The sequence below is a fragment of the Colossoma macropomum genome, unplaced genomic scaffold (assembly GCF_904425465.1).
Source record: "Colossoma macropomum unplaced genomic scaffold, Colossoma_macropomum, whole genome shotgun sequence".
In the NCBI taxonomy this organism is placed as follows: Eukaryota; Metazoa; Chordata; class Actinopteri; order Characiformes; family Serrasalmidae; genus Colossoma; species Colossoma macropomum.
Window position 1 is genome coordinate 747,371 of NW_023495870.1, and position 19,121 is coordinate 766,491.

The 19,121-nt window shown below is 36.4% G+C and overlaps 1 protein-coding gene across 1 annotated transcript; it reads right to left on the reverse strand.

Annotated features, from left to right (window-relative positions):
- Positions 1-4,158: 4,158 nt before the first annotated feature.
- On the reverse strand, positions 4,159-16,947 carry ctsba (cathepsin Ba). The gene is made up of 10 exons (XM_036563707.1): positions 16,801-16,947; positions 14,166-14,289; positions 13,927-14,012; positions 13,299-13,413; positions 13,007-13,122; positions 10,421-10,506; positions 10,199-10,345; positions 9,746-9,862; positions 6,422-6,550; positions 4,159-4,612 (listed from the first exon to the last, which is right to left on the reverse strand). The coding sequence occupies exons 2-10, from the start codon at positions 14,286-14,288 to the stop codon at positions 4,539-4,541; spliced, it is 993 nt and encodes a 330-aa protein (XP_036419600.1). The 5' UTR covers position 14,289; positions 16,801-16,947; the 3' UTR covers positions 4,159-4,538.
- Between the last annotated feature and the right edge of the window lie 2,174 nt (positions 16,948-19,121).

The window sequence follows — 19,121 nt, forward strand, 5'->3', positions numbered from 1 at the left end:
GAAATTATCACATGGTTTTCAGATTTCCACTGTTTTTGCTGTACTGTACTACTTAAAATGCGACCATTAATGGCAACCTGTCTCCTAAAGTTTATTTTGTGTGAACAGAGAGAAATAAATAAAATAGTAAGGACTCAGGACTTGAGTTCCGTGGACAAAAGGTCATAATGTGACACATAGGAGAAAATGGGGAAGGATAATGGTTGGGGTAGGCTGGAATTTAAATATGGACTATTAATCTTGGACAACCATACATTATTTACTTTATAAAAATGCTGGGCAATGTGCAAAAACATATTTTGCCATATCATTTGATGTAATTAATTAGCAGTAATTATTGGAACATTGCTACCTAGTGAACCACTGTTCAAAGTTTAGTCCTTTGCTGCTAATACTGGATTGTGGGAACAGCAGAATCATGTTATCAAAAATCTCAAACAAAACATTTAAAAAAGATGGGACAGTTAGTAATATGCTTATAAAAACCAAAAGCAGTATTTTAAAAACTCTGACCTGTATTAAATGATGGCACATATTCCAAATTTGATGTCTGCAGCACATTCGAAAATATGAACATGGACAGGCAGTGTACGTTTTATGCAAAACAAGTTGATTGTCTTAATAAATAATGCATCCTCTACAGAAAACAAACGTAAAAATGCCTGTGCACAATTTCTTTCTATTTGCTGAGTTTTACATATTGGAAAAAATATAAAGTTTTTGCACAGGCCTTATTTAATGTTTTATTTGTTTTTACCAGTATGTTACTTTCAGTAAATAAACAGTAATTGTGCATCAAAATATGCAGTTTTGTGTTATCTGTAGAGGATGTGTATTTATTTTTACTTGGAATGTCAACAAAACATAATTTGACTGTGGCCCAAACTTTTTCATATGTCTTTCATGTGTCAGTCCTAACTTGCAGTTGTGGATGGAGCGATGAACAGTGTTTATTGACAATAGCAAGTTATGTAGCAAAAGCACCTGAGCAACTTGCTGAGAAGTCACTTTACATTTTACTGTGTAATAGTAGCCCAGAGTTATATCTAACTATGATGAGAAGTACATAATGTAGGAGGTTTCTTTTGCAGGAAAAAAGAAAAAACTTTAGGCACTAATATGTAGGCTACTTTGACCAAGCCTAGCGTATTGTGTAAAGAGCAACACAAGCGTTACAGCTAGCTTAAATATCTAGCAAAAGCAGCCTACATTTATATCAACTTTAATAATTTACCAGTGTCCCTTTTAAAAGTTTTTATAGCTGCCTAGACAAATTACCCTACCGTATCATTTTTATGACAGTATGTATGTATTCTTGTGCCACATGTCAATCGTCACACAAAAAAGGCCTTTGTCCATGATGGAGGTTTATATGAGCACAACCTGTGTACAGAGTGACTTGTTCTGTGATGTCACGTTACTATGGAGCCTCTAAAAAGAAGTGGTGTATTTTATTTTAGATAAAAATCTGGTAAGCGCCAGATACTATTTGGTACTCACCACACAGTATCTGGTGCTCACTAGATTTTTATCTAAAAATACACCACATCCTTTCAGAGGCTCTGTAGCGTAAAAATTTATCTAAGATTGTTTCTTCTTCTGTGTTAATATAAAGACGTGTAGAGAAGTATTGTGATCCTTGACGGTCTTTTTACCCATGGTTAATGAACTGAGGTGGAAATTATTTCAACTGAAAACTAAAGCTAAGCTTACTATTATGCTGCAGATGAATAGAAAGGAGAGCAGAACCACAGCTTAGGACACAGCAAGAGGGAGAGCTTAGAGAAAGACATGAGTGGAGACAGAAGAAATGAGAGAGAAAATGAAGAGACTGATAGCCGTATTACGGAGACAGAAGAACATCAATAAAGCTGAAAGAAAGGGCGAGTTTTGTCTACATGCAAAATTGCATCAATTTTTAACTGTGAACCTTTGAATCAGCCCTTATTTTCTTAAACTTGTATAAAGAGTGTCTGCAAAACTATCAGGAGTGTTTGGGATGTTTATTAAACAATTGTGGTAATGTGTGTTAATCTATTAATACACATAGGTTCCTAATTAGTCATTGGTGACAAAGAATGTAACAACTTTTTAACTTAATACACGATTATGGCTGTGTCAGAATTAGGAGCAACCATTTTACTGTAGGAATAAGTGATGGCACCAGGCCTGTGCTTAAGGGGGTTAAGCCCTGGATGTCCTCACTGGGGAAAAACGTGCACTGGCTAAATTCAAATATGTACATCGGTTCCACGTAAATGAAAAATGTCATTTCTTGCCAAAGGTGAGTAAACTGAAAGAAAAAACATTTTGATGTAATGTTTAATTCATGTAGAATTTTGTATGAATTTAAATTAAGTAAAGTCAGAACTAACACAAGTACTGCCCGTGTAGCAAGACCTTAAATGGGCAGTTCATGCTTGAAAGCCCTCCAAGAAGGCTAAATTTAAGAAATTCAAGAAGAGTGGGCCAAAATTCCTCCACAGCTATGTGAAAGACTGATCTCCAGTTACAGCGTTTGATTGAGGCTGTTGCTGCTAAAGGTGGCAAAACCAGTTGTTAACTTGAGGGGGCAATTATTTTTTTGACATGAGTGATATAAATGTTGCAAAACCATGTTTTGTGTTTCCTCTTGTTCTCCTTGTCTTATATTTTGTATGAGGATTTAAAACCATGAGTTTTAACCTATTAATACAAAGAAATGGCATTTTATTTACATATTACATGAAGCATGTACTAGTTAAAGCAGATATTTTTGTAGGCCGCCAATAAAACAACAGGATTTAGCAGCTTGTGAGCCAGTGGCTGCGCTCCTAGGTGGAGTTTGAGGTCCAGCAGTGAGTGCACTGCTCCCCCTACTGACCAAATGTTAGCGTTAAAATTACAATGATAGAAAAGAATAAAAACCAAAACGTCTTGTATGGTGTGATTATTTCTCTAAAATAACATTTAAACGCTGTGTTGTTGCAGTGCATGAAACGCTTCTGCACTGTTTTGTAGCACCCCCTGATTTCAGAATTCCAACTTTTAAATATTAATAAAAAGTTCTGAACATTAGAATGATCCGAGTATAATAAAGAGCCACGTGTGCTTGTTTTAGACAGGAGTTTGTATTTTTATGTTTTAAGAATCTGCTATGGTCGTGCACTGTTTAAGTGAACGTCGTATTTTCATTACAGTGAGCTGAAAACAGCTGGCCGCTTTGGGGGCGCGTTGTTCAAATACACATAGGCTGAGCTTCCAAAAGAGGAAGATAGAGACTGATGCAGAGATGAAGGCCAAGTCTGAACCTAAAGGCAGCCTTATGTTTTTTAAACTTCAAGAAGTCATCTATTTACTAATAATGAAGCTTTTATCAACCATTATTCTCACGCTCTTTGCGTTTCAGTGCTCAATCTCTGTGTGTCTCTAGGCGTGAGACAGCAGTGTTGATGTGCGAAAGGGTTTTGTGTGTATGTGTGTGTGTGTATGTATGTATATATATATATATATATATATATATATATATATATATATATATATACACACATATATATATATATATATATATATACACACATATATATATATATATATATACACACACACACACACACATTGTCCTCTCACCTCACTACAGCGCTGTATGGACACGCTCAATTTCATGTAAATCAGCCAAAATTAAAGAATCAAATAAAGAATGACAAATTACATTGAGGGACGTCATTAGTCATGTCACACTGCTTAAACTTGCAGCACCATTAACTTAAAATTTCTTCCTGCTTCCCTGGTTGTAGCTGCCTAAACGAAATAGCATCTAAATCCTGCAAAATCGGCCACTGTTCCGGTCAGTAATTCTAGTTTATTTCAAGTAAATTTGCTACAGAGCAGGAACAGTTTCATGGCACAAGTTGCCATAGTATTTTGTTAAGTGCTTGTTTTTCAGATATTTTCAGCATTGACACCTTAACTTTATGAACATAATTCAATTTCAACAAAATGTCAGATAGAACCTTATAACTCAAAAAGCCCTTTTGTTGTCACCTTATGAAAATTTTTTCCATGTTTCTCATTCCTCACTTGGTTATGACACAAATGAAAGCTTAACTTGACCTGGATGGCAGGATGCATGCACCTCTTTTTCCTGTGACTGTCTGGGCAAGAATGATAATGGTGTTATATATTTTGGTAATATTTTATTTCAAGCTTCTGCAGCATCATTTATTACATCTTGCTGGAAATAGTTAAAATTTATTTCATACAATTTAATTACGTCACATTATAAAAAAAATTAAAAACTAATTGAAAGTCATTGAACAAAAAAAAAAAGCACATAAAATGTCAGCATCTTGAACAGCAGTTACAGTATCTTTTTTTTTTTAAAGGAAATCTCGGAGTAAAATGACTGGAGGACATTCTAAAAAAAAAGCGGAACTAGATGGATGATTCTAGTCCCATAACATCAGGCACTCTGAAATCTACATCAAAAGAGAAAAAGAATGACTTTCCCTAGTGCTGTAAAACCTGAATGTGTATATTCATTTTTTTGTCTATGGGACTCACTGAGGGATACCAGCCACAATCTCAGACTCAATGCCACAGTGATCCACACCTCTCAGGATCTTGAAGAAGCCTAAATGAGAAACAGAAAATGCAATATAATGAATCACAATCACAAAAATTAGTTTAACATTTAAAACTTGTGTTAAAAAGTCAAAACTGAAAATTAGACAAGGATTTGGATAAAACTAAGTATCAAGGGGAAGCATATCATGGGATATCACCCAAAATACCACATTGTACAAACACAAAATTTTGTTAACATTTTCACTAAATGGTGCCTAAAGCTGGGTGAACACTACACATTTTCTAAACGCCTAACAAATCTTGAAACATGGCAAGGGCCCCAAGCAGCACAGACAGGCCTGAGGATTTAATGTAAAACATTCAATATTACATGGTCATGCAGCCAGATGGTAGTTTCTAAAATTCTAATACTAAGTATAGTAAAGGAGCAGCTATAATTATAGTTACTGATTTAAAAAAACTGCTATCCTATCACTATCCTAAATTCATGCTGATGTAAGATTGAAACAAGTGGAAGGAGTGAGCATATAACTTGTCCTGTTTAAACATACCAAACAAAAATCTCATCGGTGCACAAAAAGGCAATTTCTACAGTGGTACATGACATTGTGGAAAGTAGAATGAATGAAGGCAACAAAGTGACAGTTGAAACTGCGTCTGCAGTTGTGAGAGGATTCACCCACAAAATGTAAGAAGGGGCGTTTTGGTCATTGTTTAATGTAAACGTAATATGAAAGAAATAATTCACTTGAGACCACGTTATGGTGATTCTCTCAGTTAAGGCATGACGCAAAGCCAAGTAAAAACACCAATACATGGCCTCAAATGGTTTATTGCTTTCATAACACAGCTTTCCTGTTTCCCAAAAAGTTGGGACACAGTGCTAAATGTAAATAAAAACAGAATTCAATGATATGCAAACCATTTAAACATTATATTTAACTGAAAATAGTACACATCAACACATCAAATGTTGAAAGTGAAATTTTGTTTTTTGAAAAATATATGTCCATTTTGAATTTAATGTCAGCAACACATTTCAAAAAAGTTGGGACAGGGGCATGTTTACCACTGTGCTGCATCACCTTTTCTTTTTAACAACACTAAGTGTTTGGGAACTGAGGAGACCAATTGCCGTAGCTTTGAAAGTGAAATGTTTTGACATTCTTGCTTGGTATAGGATTTCAGCTGCTCAACAGTTTAGGGCCTCCCTCTCCTCTTCGGCCCAGAGGACACGGCACCATGATTTTCAAAAAGAATTTACACATTTTGATTTGTCAGACCACAGGTTTTCCACTTTGCCTCAGTCCATCTTACATCTTACATGAGCTCAGGATGAGAGAAGGCAGCAACGTTTCTGGATCTTGTTTTTAACAGAGTAGTGAACCCCTCCTCATCCTTACTTCTGAAAGACTCAGCCTCTCTGGGATGCTCTGTTTATACCCAATCATGTTACTGACCCGCTGCCAATTAACCTACTTAGTTGTGAGATGTTCCATCAGTTTTTCTTTTTTTTGCATTACACAACTTCACCAGACTTTTCTTGCCCCAGTGTCATTTAAAAAAAATAAATAAATAAAAAAAAAAAAAAACGTTGCTGGCATCAAACTCAAAATGAGCCAAAATCTTCCAAAAAAAAACAATTAATTTCTCAGTATTAACATTTGATATGTTGTCCCAATACTGTTGTTCACATAGTGTATGAATAAAGTGAAGTCTGAAATGAAAACCTTGATTCAGACACCTGTGAGGTACAGCTGTGCTTTGTCTCATCTGCTTTGCCATGCTGCATAGCACCTCTCAAACAGTGTGCAGTAGCCTTAAAGGAATTCAAAACTGAAATAACTTGTCTTACCATTATCACCCCAGTCAGTGTTCCATGAGTTAGCAGCTAGCCAGTAGGGGGTGCCATCTTCCTCACCCCAGCCCAGGATCTTAATTGCATGGCCTCCTACTGCAGAGCCACTGACATGCTGATAGACACCTTGAATATGCAAAAGATAGAAGGTACATACATACTGAATAGCTTATCAAGCACAGCCACAGGTCCCCCACAAGCCAGACAATCTGTCCATGAGGAAAACACAAAAAAAAATTTACTCAAAAAAGTACCATAATGTTAACATTCAAGGGTGCCTTAGGGTACAGAGGACTTTCGGATCAGATATATATAAAAATGAACCCAGTCCTAATCACCTCAGTCCCACAAATATGTACACCCACTCCACTCCGGCAAACTGTGCATCATTCTACATCAAGTGATATAACATCAGGCGATTCAGAGCAAAGGGGGTGAGAATACGACTATTTGAAAATATGAGTATTTGAAAAATGAATTACGGCCTTGCAAAAACCCTGTCTGTCTCACCATCTATCTCAGTTTTCGATTCGATCGGTCCCTGGCTCAGAAGTCCCAAGTTTTGCACTTTTTTTATATAAGTAGTCATGAAGCTAATCAGCTACAAAGCAAAATGACAAATCAAATGTCTCACATCTTTTTCTCTTTAAGTCAGCAAATCACCATCAGTGTAGAAAATTATGGTGGAAAACAGCTTGAGAGCTGTGTTAGCCATGAGATTTTTTCAAGTTAAACACACCTAGACACCTTGGTATAAATGTAATAAATATTGTTTAGTGTACTGTTATGCAAGACAAATTACTACAACTTGAAGTTGAAAATTCATAATTCATTTGTGTTTGATCAAAAATCTATGCCATGCACTGTTATATATAGGGGTTGGAACCAGTCCAGTTAAGTTAGCCTCTTCAATGGAAGACACTTCACTGGCATGCAGACCACTAATCTTGCAGTTTCCTTATTGCAGCATAAAAGCAAGTTATATTAAATAGGTAGAGTGTAAGCAAAATTTGTCAGGTCAAATACAGGTACCTTCTGTTTCTCCATATGTCTTTCCTTTCCTGCTCTGCGCTCAGTCAATGTTTGTCTTATTTGGGGCAATCTTACTCCTTGTAGAATCCAATACTAGCTGGTACATCATGAAACTCATTTCACACACTATCATTACTGTAGTACACTGTTCTAGTCCAACCACTGCTATATGCATTGATAAAACTTTGTCCAACTTTTTCTGTAAAACTGATTACAGAGCCACTTGTACTGGAAGCAACTTGAATGCAGCACCCCATCTAATTTTGGGTTTATTTTCAGAGGGTTAGCATGAACACGTGGATAGACTGAGAAAATACATTGTGTCTAGCTGCACCTGTACAATGTCCAAAGTGCTCACTGGAAATTCTAATGATTGCATATATGCAAGTAACTAGGTATCCTTTATGTATATAAAAAATAAAAATGAATACTGTACAGAAATTCTGTAGGATATCATTATCTGTAATTGCTGCTGCCTCTGCGGCAGACAAGAGGAGTAAAAGAAAGTAGGTCATAGATGTGTTTACAAGACATTATATCATTTAAATATTATGGCATTTATTATAAATGCTTCTGTAGCTTATCTTATCAAATGAAACCAGAAAGGCAACAAACATGGCCTTTAAAAGTGACCAAGCCTTTAAAAGGATCAAAGATCACACTGTTCATTTTCACAGCCTTCTAACTGCAAGAATCTAACCTGTCCTATGGTTTGTTAGCCTGCTAGCTAAACTCCTGTTTGCACCAGAACCAGCTCCTGTCTCCTGTCTTAGTTGGTACTGTTTAAGCATTTTTATTGGTAAAGCTTGCAGTATACATTAAACGAAAATTACGTTTCAAAGCAAAGCAATTTCTTTTTGGTCAAACTGATTCTATGGCTTGAGTTTGTATGGTGTGGTGTGTGCCACTTGCTGAACAGAATTCCTAACCACCATGTTGTTTGAAGCCTCCTAAATGACTGCGATTGGTCCTAATTACTACTTTGTTCATTCTGAGGCCTCCCTCTGACTATGACTGGTCCTAATCACCATGTATGTTCTGAGACCTCCTTGTTGTACATAAGTGGAGCTGATAAAATGGACAATGAGTGTAAATATAAGGTAGGGGTCCCTTATAAAGTGCTCATTGGTGGTGGTCCTGTGGGGGTTCTGACCATTGAAGAACAGGGTAAAGGGGGTTAAAGAACGCAGAGAAACAGATGGATTGCAGTCTGTAACTGTAGAACTACAAAGTGCCCCTATATGGTAAGTGGTGCTGATAAAATCAAAGAGCGTAGACGCAAAGTATGTGTACCTAATAAAGTGCTTAGTGAGTGTATATCTTTTGTTTGTGTACTACTTATGTGAAAATCATTTTATAGCACTGTGAATGCACTACGAACTCTCTCTCTAACGCACATGCAGTAGCCTGCTTCTCCTGGTTTTAAATGTGCCGTTTCTGCTAACACTGCTCTGCTAAACATTTGAAACATTACTTTTAAAAATACAAATTACTTGTGGACAATGTCTGCTTATTTCAGCTCTGACAGTGGTGTAAATAAACCATAAAAACAAGAAACAAAGGATCAGAAGTGGATCGGGTTTAACATAGCCAGCACGTAATACATTAAAATATGCCTGGGTCAGTGCCGATCCCAATCTTTTGGAAAGGATCAGAAAAAACCCTAGTAAGTGGTGTTTGTTGTTTAATGCGTATAATGTAAGATTACGCCTGCTGATGAAATAGCCTGAAACAAACCTTTATTAACTGATTGACGACTTTTTTTTAGCAGTAAGTACCTTGCTGCTTAGCTGCCAAAAGAGTTGTCTATTACCAGGTTTTGTAATTAGTTTACTGTGAGATTGAGTGGCATCTGTTGTTAACAGTTGTACTGTTATTGTTTTTAATAGTTACCAGGTATTTTCTGTAAGGAAGCATGGCATACAACCAGACGGTGTGTAAAATGTAACAGATTTTATGTTGTTTAAAAGGTAAAATAAAAAGTAGAATGTGGTAGATCTGGCCACTTTCTTGTATTACCATAGCATAGTCAAATTGTCACAGCAAATCAGACATTTCTTGAGATTCACAACAGACAATTTCTTATCCATGAAAGCAACGTTTCATCAGAAGTGTTCAATTACCGAGTGTGTGTCTAGGTAACAGCATACACACCTATATTATTTTGAGTCATGCTTTCATTGCCTGTGAAATACCTAAGCTAACCTCCATAGTGAATGGTTAGATACAACTAAGTCTCCAACTGAATTAAATACTGCAAATGTTAGCGGATCATAAACAACTGCTCACCGGACTTGTACAGAAGAAAGTCTTCATATACAGTAAAGGCTCCCTCTACTGGGCCATTCTTGTAGAGCTCTTGCATAATCTGCTTCTCGTCAGAGGGAACACCATAGGATTGTTTTCCTATGACAAACAACATTATTAATATGCAGAAAACAATATGGAGTATTTTACTTCAATTTCCCTTTAAATCCATTCGTCTAAGAGCATTAACACCTTTAAATTCCAGCATTACACTGTAAGGCATGTTTCAGTAAATGTAAGGACTGCAGACTGGCTTAGTTTTTTAAGGTACATAATGTGTAATAGACGTGGCCACTTAAGCAGTTATATAGTTACATACATGTACTCATCTACAAAAACTCTCATATAAACTTCTGACAGATGCTGTTTAATATGCAGCAGTTGCTTCAATATAGATAAGCTATACACAAAAGGTCTATAAATAAATATATATACCAAAGTGTTTGTCTTGCTTGTAAGTGACACCATAGCCAGGTTCACACTTTTGCTCACAGCTAGGAGTGTCTCCACCCTCCCCTGTGCAAGGAGGACGGGTTCCATTCACGTGATGCTCACAAGGCTCAATGGAATATGGCCGACAGCCTGAAAGACACAGTGAAACCTCTATTTAGCAAACGGCCATGACTAAATCCACAAAAATGCAAAATGACCACTTACCTATATGAGAGTTGTAAAGTCCACCTGTCACCAAGCCCTCACTTGTCCAGAAGTCCCAAGCAGCAGAAGGATATCCACCATTACATCTGAAGAGTGAACACACCAAAAAATTTAGGGTGTATCAATACAACATACCATACTGTATTTTTCAGGGCTCTGAACGCAATTTGCAATGGCTATCCAACAACACATCCAACATCAAACAAAGTACTCCTTTCAATTCTACATTCCTAGCAAAAAGGTTCTATATAGTATTGAAAAGGGTTCTTTGACTCGTAACAATAGCTGAATAGCTTTTTGTGACTCTATATAGAATCATTTTCTGTCAAGAGGCCACTCAGGTGCTAGTTCAGTCTCTTGTAGCTGCCCACAACAGATATAAAATCCTAATGCTTGCCTACAAAGCCAAAAATGGACCAGCCCCTCCCTACCTAATGGCAATGGTCAAAACCCGGACTGCACCTCGAGCCCTTCGACCTTCAAGTACAGCTCAGCTTGACCCGCCATCCTTTAAGACGCATGGAAGACAAGCATCAAAACTCTTCTCTGTCCTGGTACCCAGGTGGTGGAATGAACTCGCACTGGCTGTCTGAACAGCAGACTCTATCGGAGTCTTCAAGCGCAGACTGAAGGCATCTCTTTTTACAGCACTTAAGTAAGAACAAATAAGTACTTACTGAAATGTATTGTACTGCACTTATTAAAATGTATTGTATTGCACTTATATTGTGTCTGTTTCTTTTTCTCTAGGTATCAGAGACTTTTGTTTTCAGCAATATCTGAGCTCAGGAGTAGCTTTTACTTTAACTTATTTGTACTAGCTAAGACACATTCTCTGAGTAGACAACAAAGCGCTTTTGTAAGTAGCTCTGGATAAAAGCAAATGTACAAATGTAAATTTTTAAAGAGCCCTTTAAATAACAATATACAACTGGCTTTCCATCATAGAGAAGAACCATTTGACCAAGCAAAGAGAGTGCCTTGAGAAGCTGACAACCTACATTACATTTTATTAAAATTAGTTCAGAGGTCTGCAGCAGAAATGTGTTTCAATTTATTATGAAACATGGAAAACACATCTCACTGGCCTCACTGCTCTCTGAGACAATGGCTATGAATACATTGTTGTAAATTCACTTTAACCTCATTAAACGTCAAAACTGCTCAATGGACTGAGATAAGACCATTTTAAAATGTTTATTGCCATGACTACCTTCATATTTTCACCTGGATTCTCTGTTATAAATGATACATTTTCAGCATTAACTTTCACCTCGAGGCGACAGATAGATACATTCCCAGTTTAGTAAAGTTAACCCTTTACTGAATCATTTATGTCTTAAATGAGAAAAACATCAGGCTACATTTTATCAAATAATCCATTTAGTCCAGTCTTAGACTTATAAATGGCATTCATGAGCTAACAAATATGGCTTGAAACCTTGAAAGTTCGCTCCTGTTGTTCCTTATTCCACAGTACAACTGAAGTGAGGTTATTATGCAATCACTTGCTAACAAGCTTAAGGATCAAACTTCAGTCTGGATATTTATTACTTATTTTATGGCATTATCTTTTTATGATTATATCTTAATTTATTGTTGTCATTATATTAGCTAACATTTGTCAGACTTATGAACAATGTTAAAATTACATGGGTTTCTTAACCACTGCCACATACAGCTTTTTCTTCACTGCACATAATAGGAGCTGTAGCAGTGTTAGCAAAAGGGTGTTCATCTGTATTTACAGTAAAATATTTATGATTGTACATATATATGTAAAGATAAAAAAAATCATGCACGAAAGCACATTACAAACAGGCCATTTTCATACTTTAACTTATGATAAATACACTTTACACATGACCTTTTCACATAGGAAGAGTTCATGCTCAAACGAGCAAAAGCCCAAAATCTGGCTTGAGGAAACAAGGACAACAATCAAATAAAAATGGCAATTCATTTCTTTTTGAGCTGCTATAGGCCTGTGCAATGTAGATTTTTAATAACAATTAAAACATACAGAATTTGGGGAAAAAAAAAAACAAAACAAAACAAAAAAAACACTAAACCACCACATTTGGGTATTTAAATATAAATTTGGATATTGAAATAGCACAAATGGTTAAAATAACCATGTTTTACAAGCAGGTGTGGCTGTGTATATAGCTAGTCTTAAAATACATACACACACACACACACACACACACACATACATATATATATATATATATATATATATATATACACATACACACACATACATATATATATATATATATATACATACACATACATATATATATATATATATATATATATATATATATATATATATATACACATACATATATATATATATATATATATATATATATACACATACATATATATATATATATATATATATATATATATATATATATATATAGACACACACACACACACACACACACACACACACACATATATATATATATATACACCCTTTTTACAGCATAGGGTCTTACTTTTAAAAATACAGTGTTCATAAATGTTTTAATATTTATAAATATTAAATATCAGTTGTTCTATAAGCCTACTCACCCCATCCCACAGGAATCGCAGCAGGTCAACAGGTCCTCAGAAGAGATCTCGACACTTACTTTGCCATTGTTATGAATACAGATTCTGTCAGAGATTGCTTCAGCTGCCCCAAAAGCCTGAACAAAGAACCAGACAGACATTCCTTAAACTGACGAACAGCTAAAACTGTTATTCGTGGTGCTCTGTGCCTTTTTCTACATTATATTAAGCACACAAAAGCTAAATACTACATCACCAAACACACTAATGAAAATGTGGTAATCATTTAGTTTTGAAAGCAGAGAACACTTACCCAGCACGATCCACATGAGCCCTGGTCTCTGATCTCTTTCAAAGTGGGGCAGTTAGGCCATTGCTCCCTAGGATCAAAATTTTTTGGAAGTTTGATGTCTCCAGCATACTGAACCCTACATGCATGGAAAAAGGGGTTTCTTCAGTAAAAAAGAATAACCGACCAAGAACAGTATGTGCAATAAACACACATGCAGAAAAAAAGATGACCAGTTAACTGAAAAAGCAGAAACAAGGCATGTGAGATGATTCATCCTGAAGGTGCAGTAACATTAACTCTACTTGGATCTTTCAATTAGCTAGTGTTGAAGGGGTTGCTAATAACAGACGCAAGTGATGCAAACTCATCATGCATATCATAACTTTATGTCCGAAGTGCATCACTCATACACACAGAGATATATACAGAGAAGCTGTCATTGGAAAAACAGCAGACTCAAAAGATGAAAACTTCATATATCTATTAAAGTGATGTTCATCATAACTAATAATTTATGTCTGAAGTGTATTGCATACATATAGACAAATGCAGAGCATACTAAGAAAAGCTGCAAAAGAATAAACTGCAGCATCTTTTCTTAACACCTTGGCTATACCCAGCAGGCTTCCTTCGGCAACAATATACTCACATGACTGGGAGTTTGTATCCATTCAGTTTGGCTCCACACAGTTTCTTCACATAGCTGTAGTCCACATTACGGAAGTTGTGTCCAGCCTTTAGAGTAGATTAAAAACAATTAATAAAGCATCACCAAATTGTCTTCAAATTATATATAGCTGAGTTAAGGTTGACTTGATATCCTGGAAGTACTGGATAGCTACCACCCTTTTACAAAGTCAGACAAATTATTCCAATAGCAGCACTTACTCTCCAAGTAGTGTTAACTTTGTTGATATAGTTGACCATCTCATCAGAGAGTGGAGCGAGACGAGGGCGAGCTGAGCTCATAGACAGAGCTGTCAGCACACACAGGAAAGACAGACACCTCATTCTAGAACAAAAAACATAATACAAGTTCATAATCAATTTGCATCTAATTAGCCACATCTCACAAAAGTATTACCTAAGATACAGTCTGATTGTAAGAACACACCAGAAAGGACCAATCGACACATGTCAGTGTTCCACTTAGGTATCAGTCAAGGAGAGAAAAGGGCTCTGGGCATCACTTCACAGTAGAGCAGATTCAAGCAAAGGGGAACAAGCCATTGCTGTGGAATTTAGTTCAACAAGTACTGTCAAAAATTGTACCATTTCCTAGATATTTTGCTTGTGTTAAATCAGAAATTCAGCAGACACCCCCTTCCAAAACCCCTCATCAACATCTAAGACTAGGGTATATGTCTAAAGTTTTGCAGCAATTGGTCAAAGCGTTTCTGAGTTAGAGTTGTTTATGCAGATGTAATATAGGCAATGTAAGCACCACCCTTACCTTTGGGTGGTGCCTGGAGACTACACTGATTAAATTCCAACTTTTTTTTTTCTTTTACAATTATTAAAATTCAGTCTCTTAAAATTCATTAGACAAACAATGTGGAGACTGTGGAATCAAGGGACTGCAAAATATACAAATTCTCCAGGTCAAGAAGGTGGGACTACATGGTTCCAGCTGTCATTACTGTTCTATTTCCATATCTATAAATTTGTCTTTTTACCTATCTATTGTTCTTCACTATATGACTTTATGTTGTCTGTATGTTAAGCCTTTGAAAATCAATGTTTAAAGGGGAACTCCATGGATTTTTCAAAATGTCTGCACAATTAAACAGTTAAGATGTAAACAAAGTCATTCAGAGTGGTTTGGTGTGAAATTCAGACACCCACCTGTAAAAGCTCCTTCACAGAAAGTATTACACAAACTCTTCAACTTTTACCAATATTTCACCATCATCAACATTACATATAAGAAAAGCTCATGTGTAGGTTCACTGGTGGTTTTGGATAGTCAATAAAATCGCTATATTTCTGTAGACATCATGAAACCTGGGTCCTATCACCACCACCATTGTAAAGAAATCTGGTAAGCTTCTCTACAAATGCACCACTTCACATCAAAACACTGAATTACTTTGTTTACATCTCAACCACTGAATTATTATTTTGAAAGGTCAGTGGAATTCCCCTTAGAGAAGGCTTTATGGTTTCAGCCAACTTTATGGCGTCTCCTTTTCCGCCTAAAAAGCCATTATCTGTTTGCCGTTCTTGCCCACTGATCCAGAAAATCTAATGGTTTGAAAGTATGTCGTTTGACATGATCACATGATTTTGTACTGCACACCTCAGCATTTTTGTTATATCTGGATTTTTTTGGGAAGATGCTGACATTATGCCCATAGGCAAGCATTCATTTTACAGTGCAAAAAAGGAATATGGCGGCCTTCACTTCGATTAGTATATCGTGACCTTCATGCAAGAAAATCTTTATGGTTGCCTGATCTGTACCTGAGCTTAAGTATAAATTCCTAAAATATTTTTATTTAAAACTGACTGAATTCTTGGCTAAATAAAATTATACTTTTGGCAAAATATTACATACATGAACGCAGAATTCTTTTAGCATTCAAAAATAATTCGGCTTTTTATTACAACCCCCCAAGAGCCATGTGTATTAAAGTTGCCCTTAAACTGTGCTCTTTATTGCGAATGTATTTTGAAAGTTAATGCGTGAACACTTTTGCTTTATATATTTAGGCATTTATTTTGTTACTACTAATTGCTGCGTCGCTGTCTCTCATGGCTGTTGTATGTACATATATATATATATTTCTGGCGGTCCAAATAAACCGCAGCTTCTGCTTGAGATGAAAACTCAAGAACGCTGCTGCATCCAATTCAGTTCTTCCTCAAATTTTCGTTGCTCATAAAGCACTGAAAGAACGGAAAGCGAAAATGGTCAAAAAGTCTTATGCTTCAATTTAATAATCCAATCAACGTCAAAGCGCAGATGTAAACCCTTCTTGAACCTTTTCGCTTTCCGTAGTTGCAGTGTGGTTTGGAATTGATTTCTGTTCGGTATATGTGCGTTCAGTACTTGATTCGTGAAGGGGAAAGTGAACTCAAGTGGGAATCGAATCGGACGCAACAGCGGAACCAGTGTCTCCTCCTCTGGTCGACACCGGATAGCAAAACACAAAAAAGGCAAAAAGAGTTATCACAGTGATGAAATAAAGAAACGACTACTATACAATACAGTAATGAAACTACGTGAGCAATCATTCCAGAGAAGTTTTTAGATTAGCCCGTGAATAATTTTAGAAGCCTATCAGAGATTATCTCAAAATACTGAGGATAAGAATTATGTCAAAGAAATGATTACGGTGAAGAAAGCACCCACCCATCGTTCCGAGAATTGGGAAGGGTTGGGGGGGATATGGAGGGCAGAAAAACACATGGCCATGGCCGATCCAAACCGAAATCAATTCACTGTGATTTAGCAACTTATCAAGGTCACGCAACTCACAAAAATAAAACATAAAAGCCTGATGAAATGAAGTTACTGTACCTGCTGTTTGCTGATACTCTGTGATGTTCTTCTCGCCCCTCCTTCTCGTAATCTTTAGTGACACAGCAAACTACAGAAGACGAGCCTGACTATTTGATACCCTTTTATATGCAACTGTCGTTCTCAGTGATATCACGTGACTAGTCATGTGCGTTCCTGTCGGATGACTAAGAACTGCGAAATTGCGAAACGGGCGCCGAAGTCATATGACTTTTCCGTCAAAGTAAAAGTCAGCATGTACAGTGCAAACAGCTGGAACATGCGAGATTGCATCTGTGTATTAATAGGACAGTTTACAGTAACAACGAAGTGCTCATTAGTTTTACGGTTTAAGGTCAACTCTATATTTTGGTCAATGCCTGAGTGTTCCTTTTAAATTAAACGTTTCAAAGAAAAATACACTTATTTGGACCACTGGCACCACATCCTACATGTGATATTTAGCTAAAACATATTTCAGTGTCCCTTTATTATCAATGGTCATAATCAGGACATATGAAAATTTAAGGAGGTCTTTAGGACAGAAGAAAAACATTTGGACTAGATAAATAGCCAAAACATCAATTTTTTTATATGTACTACTCTAACACAGTGTTTCTGAACCCTGCCTTTGACAGACCACTGCACTGCACAGTTTCAAGTGTTTCTTGAGCACACCTGAACCACTTGTGCAATGCTGTGAGTCATCAAGAGCAGGATAAAGAAACACTGCTTGGGTTGCTTGTAAAAGAAGAATGAAACCAGAGATGTTTTCCCAATAATGCTGTATAAGGTCCTCTGTTCATTTCCTCTCTCTTTTCAATCTCCTCTGAAATGTTTCGCTAACACAAAAACATTTTATCTATAATTTTCAAATATTGATTGAATATTGATTCAGTACTGTATCACTACCACATACACAGCAGTTCAGAAAGAGTCCAGTGATAAATGCACACACAAACATGTGGGCCATTATCTAGACACATTGTCAGCTAGCAACTGACTAAAATAGCTACTCTGGAGCTGCATTCTTTCGTTCTTTTTCTGAACTACAGTTAAAGTCATCTTAAGACCTATTTTCTCAGCCCACGAAGCACTGCTTAGCAACAATTGATATCAAGATTCCAGTTCTTTAGCAGTGTGCCATATATTTTGAATTTAAAGCTCCAGCTATGGTCAAAGGATGTGCTTAGATGTGTTAAAATTAGACTGCGACAGAGTAGAGTATGTCATTTTCCATACCCATTCACAAAGCCAATAACCACTAACGTGCCCTGACATGCACTGCAATCCGGGGGTTAAACTGGGACAGAGTGAACCAGAGTGGAGCTTCAGCACTTTTGTTAAATTGACAGGATATTGCAATACACATATTCAGATCTTAGTTTTTTCACTATGTAATGTAGGTCACTTTTCTGCAGAATGGACCTCACTAAAAAATGTATCCCAGTTATGGCCCTGGTTACACTGATAATTTGAAAAGTTGCTGTGACTTTGGTCTGTGATTTTGTTGCACTTTTACTACAGAAGCTAAAAAAAAGTCAAGTAAGATATGATCCATAAAAATATTTTCATGCTTGCCATGGCAGTATGCTTTAGTTACGTTTTACGTTTCTGTGTTGTTTTTTCCTGGACATCTAAGCTGTCTAATTTGGATTGTATTTTTTTTTTCTTTTAAAACCATCAACATGGCTTATTTTTAGGACAGACTGTATTAAGTTTTGAATGTTTTTAGAATTGTAGTGTTATTATTTTTACATTCTTAGATTCTGTATTTTTTTATTCAGACATTTAATGAATTTGTAAGGATTTTGAGTTTGGATTTGTCCTCCTTGTCTATAGCCAATCCACATTCACTGTTGAATTATCAAGACAGTCTGGGGCTTGACTTTACACTACAATGTCTTTGGAAGAACTTTATAAAAACCTATGCTTTTGGCTCAGTTACATGTTTTAGATGTGGACTGTTCCCCTGTGGTAGTCATCCATCTGTGTTTACTGCAAAGTTTCTTAGAAACTGCAATCTAACCTGAATGAATATGATATGAAATGCAAAATGAATATTGTCATGACTCCCTCCAGCTTCGTAGTGCTGCAAACTCGGTACACCAATTCACTCCTGGACTCCAACTCCCAGAATCCCCTGTGAGAGCATGTGACACTCACTCCACTGTCAACTTCCAATCACCCACCATTCTCACAATCATTACCTGAATACTAATCGGTCACACCTCAACTTCATCACTACTCATCTGTAAAGACTTTTTGTTTTCACTTCCTCTTTGCGAAGTATTGCCTCTAGTTCTGAGTATGCACGTCTTTCCGTTTGTTTACACTGTGTT

Excerpts from the sequence above, each read along its gene's own strand:
- ctsba (XM_036563707.1), bottom strand. The coding sequence starts at position 14,288 with ATGAGGTGTCTGTCTTTCCTGTGTGTGCTGACAGCTCTGTCTATGAGC. Across the intron at positions 13,414-13,926 it reads GGATACAAACTCCCAGTCAT|GGTTCAGTATGCTGGAGACA; the intron begins GTGAGTATATTG and ends CCATGCATGTAG. Across the intron at positions 9,863-10,198 it reads CAAGCAAGACAAACACTTTG|GAAAACAATCCTATGGTGTT; the intron begins GTATATATATTT and ends TGTTTGTCATAG.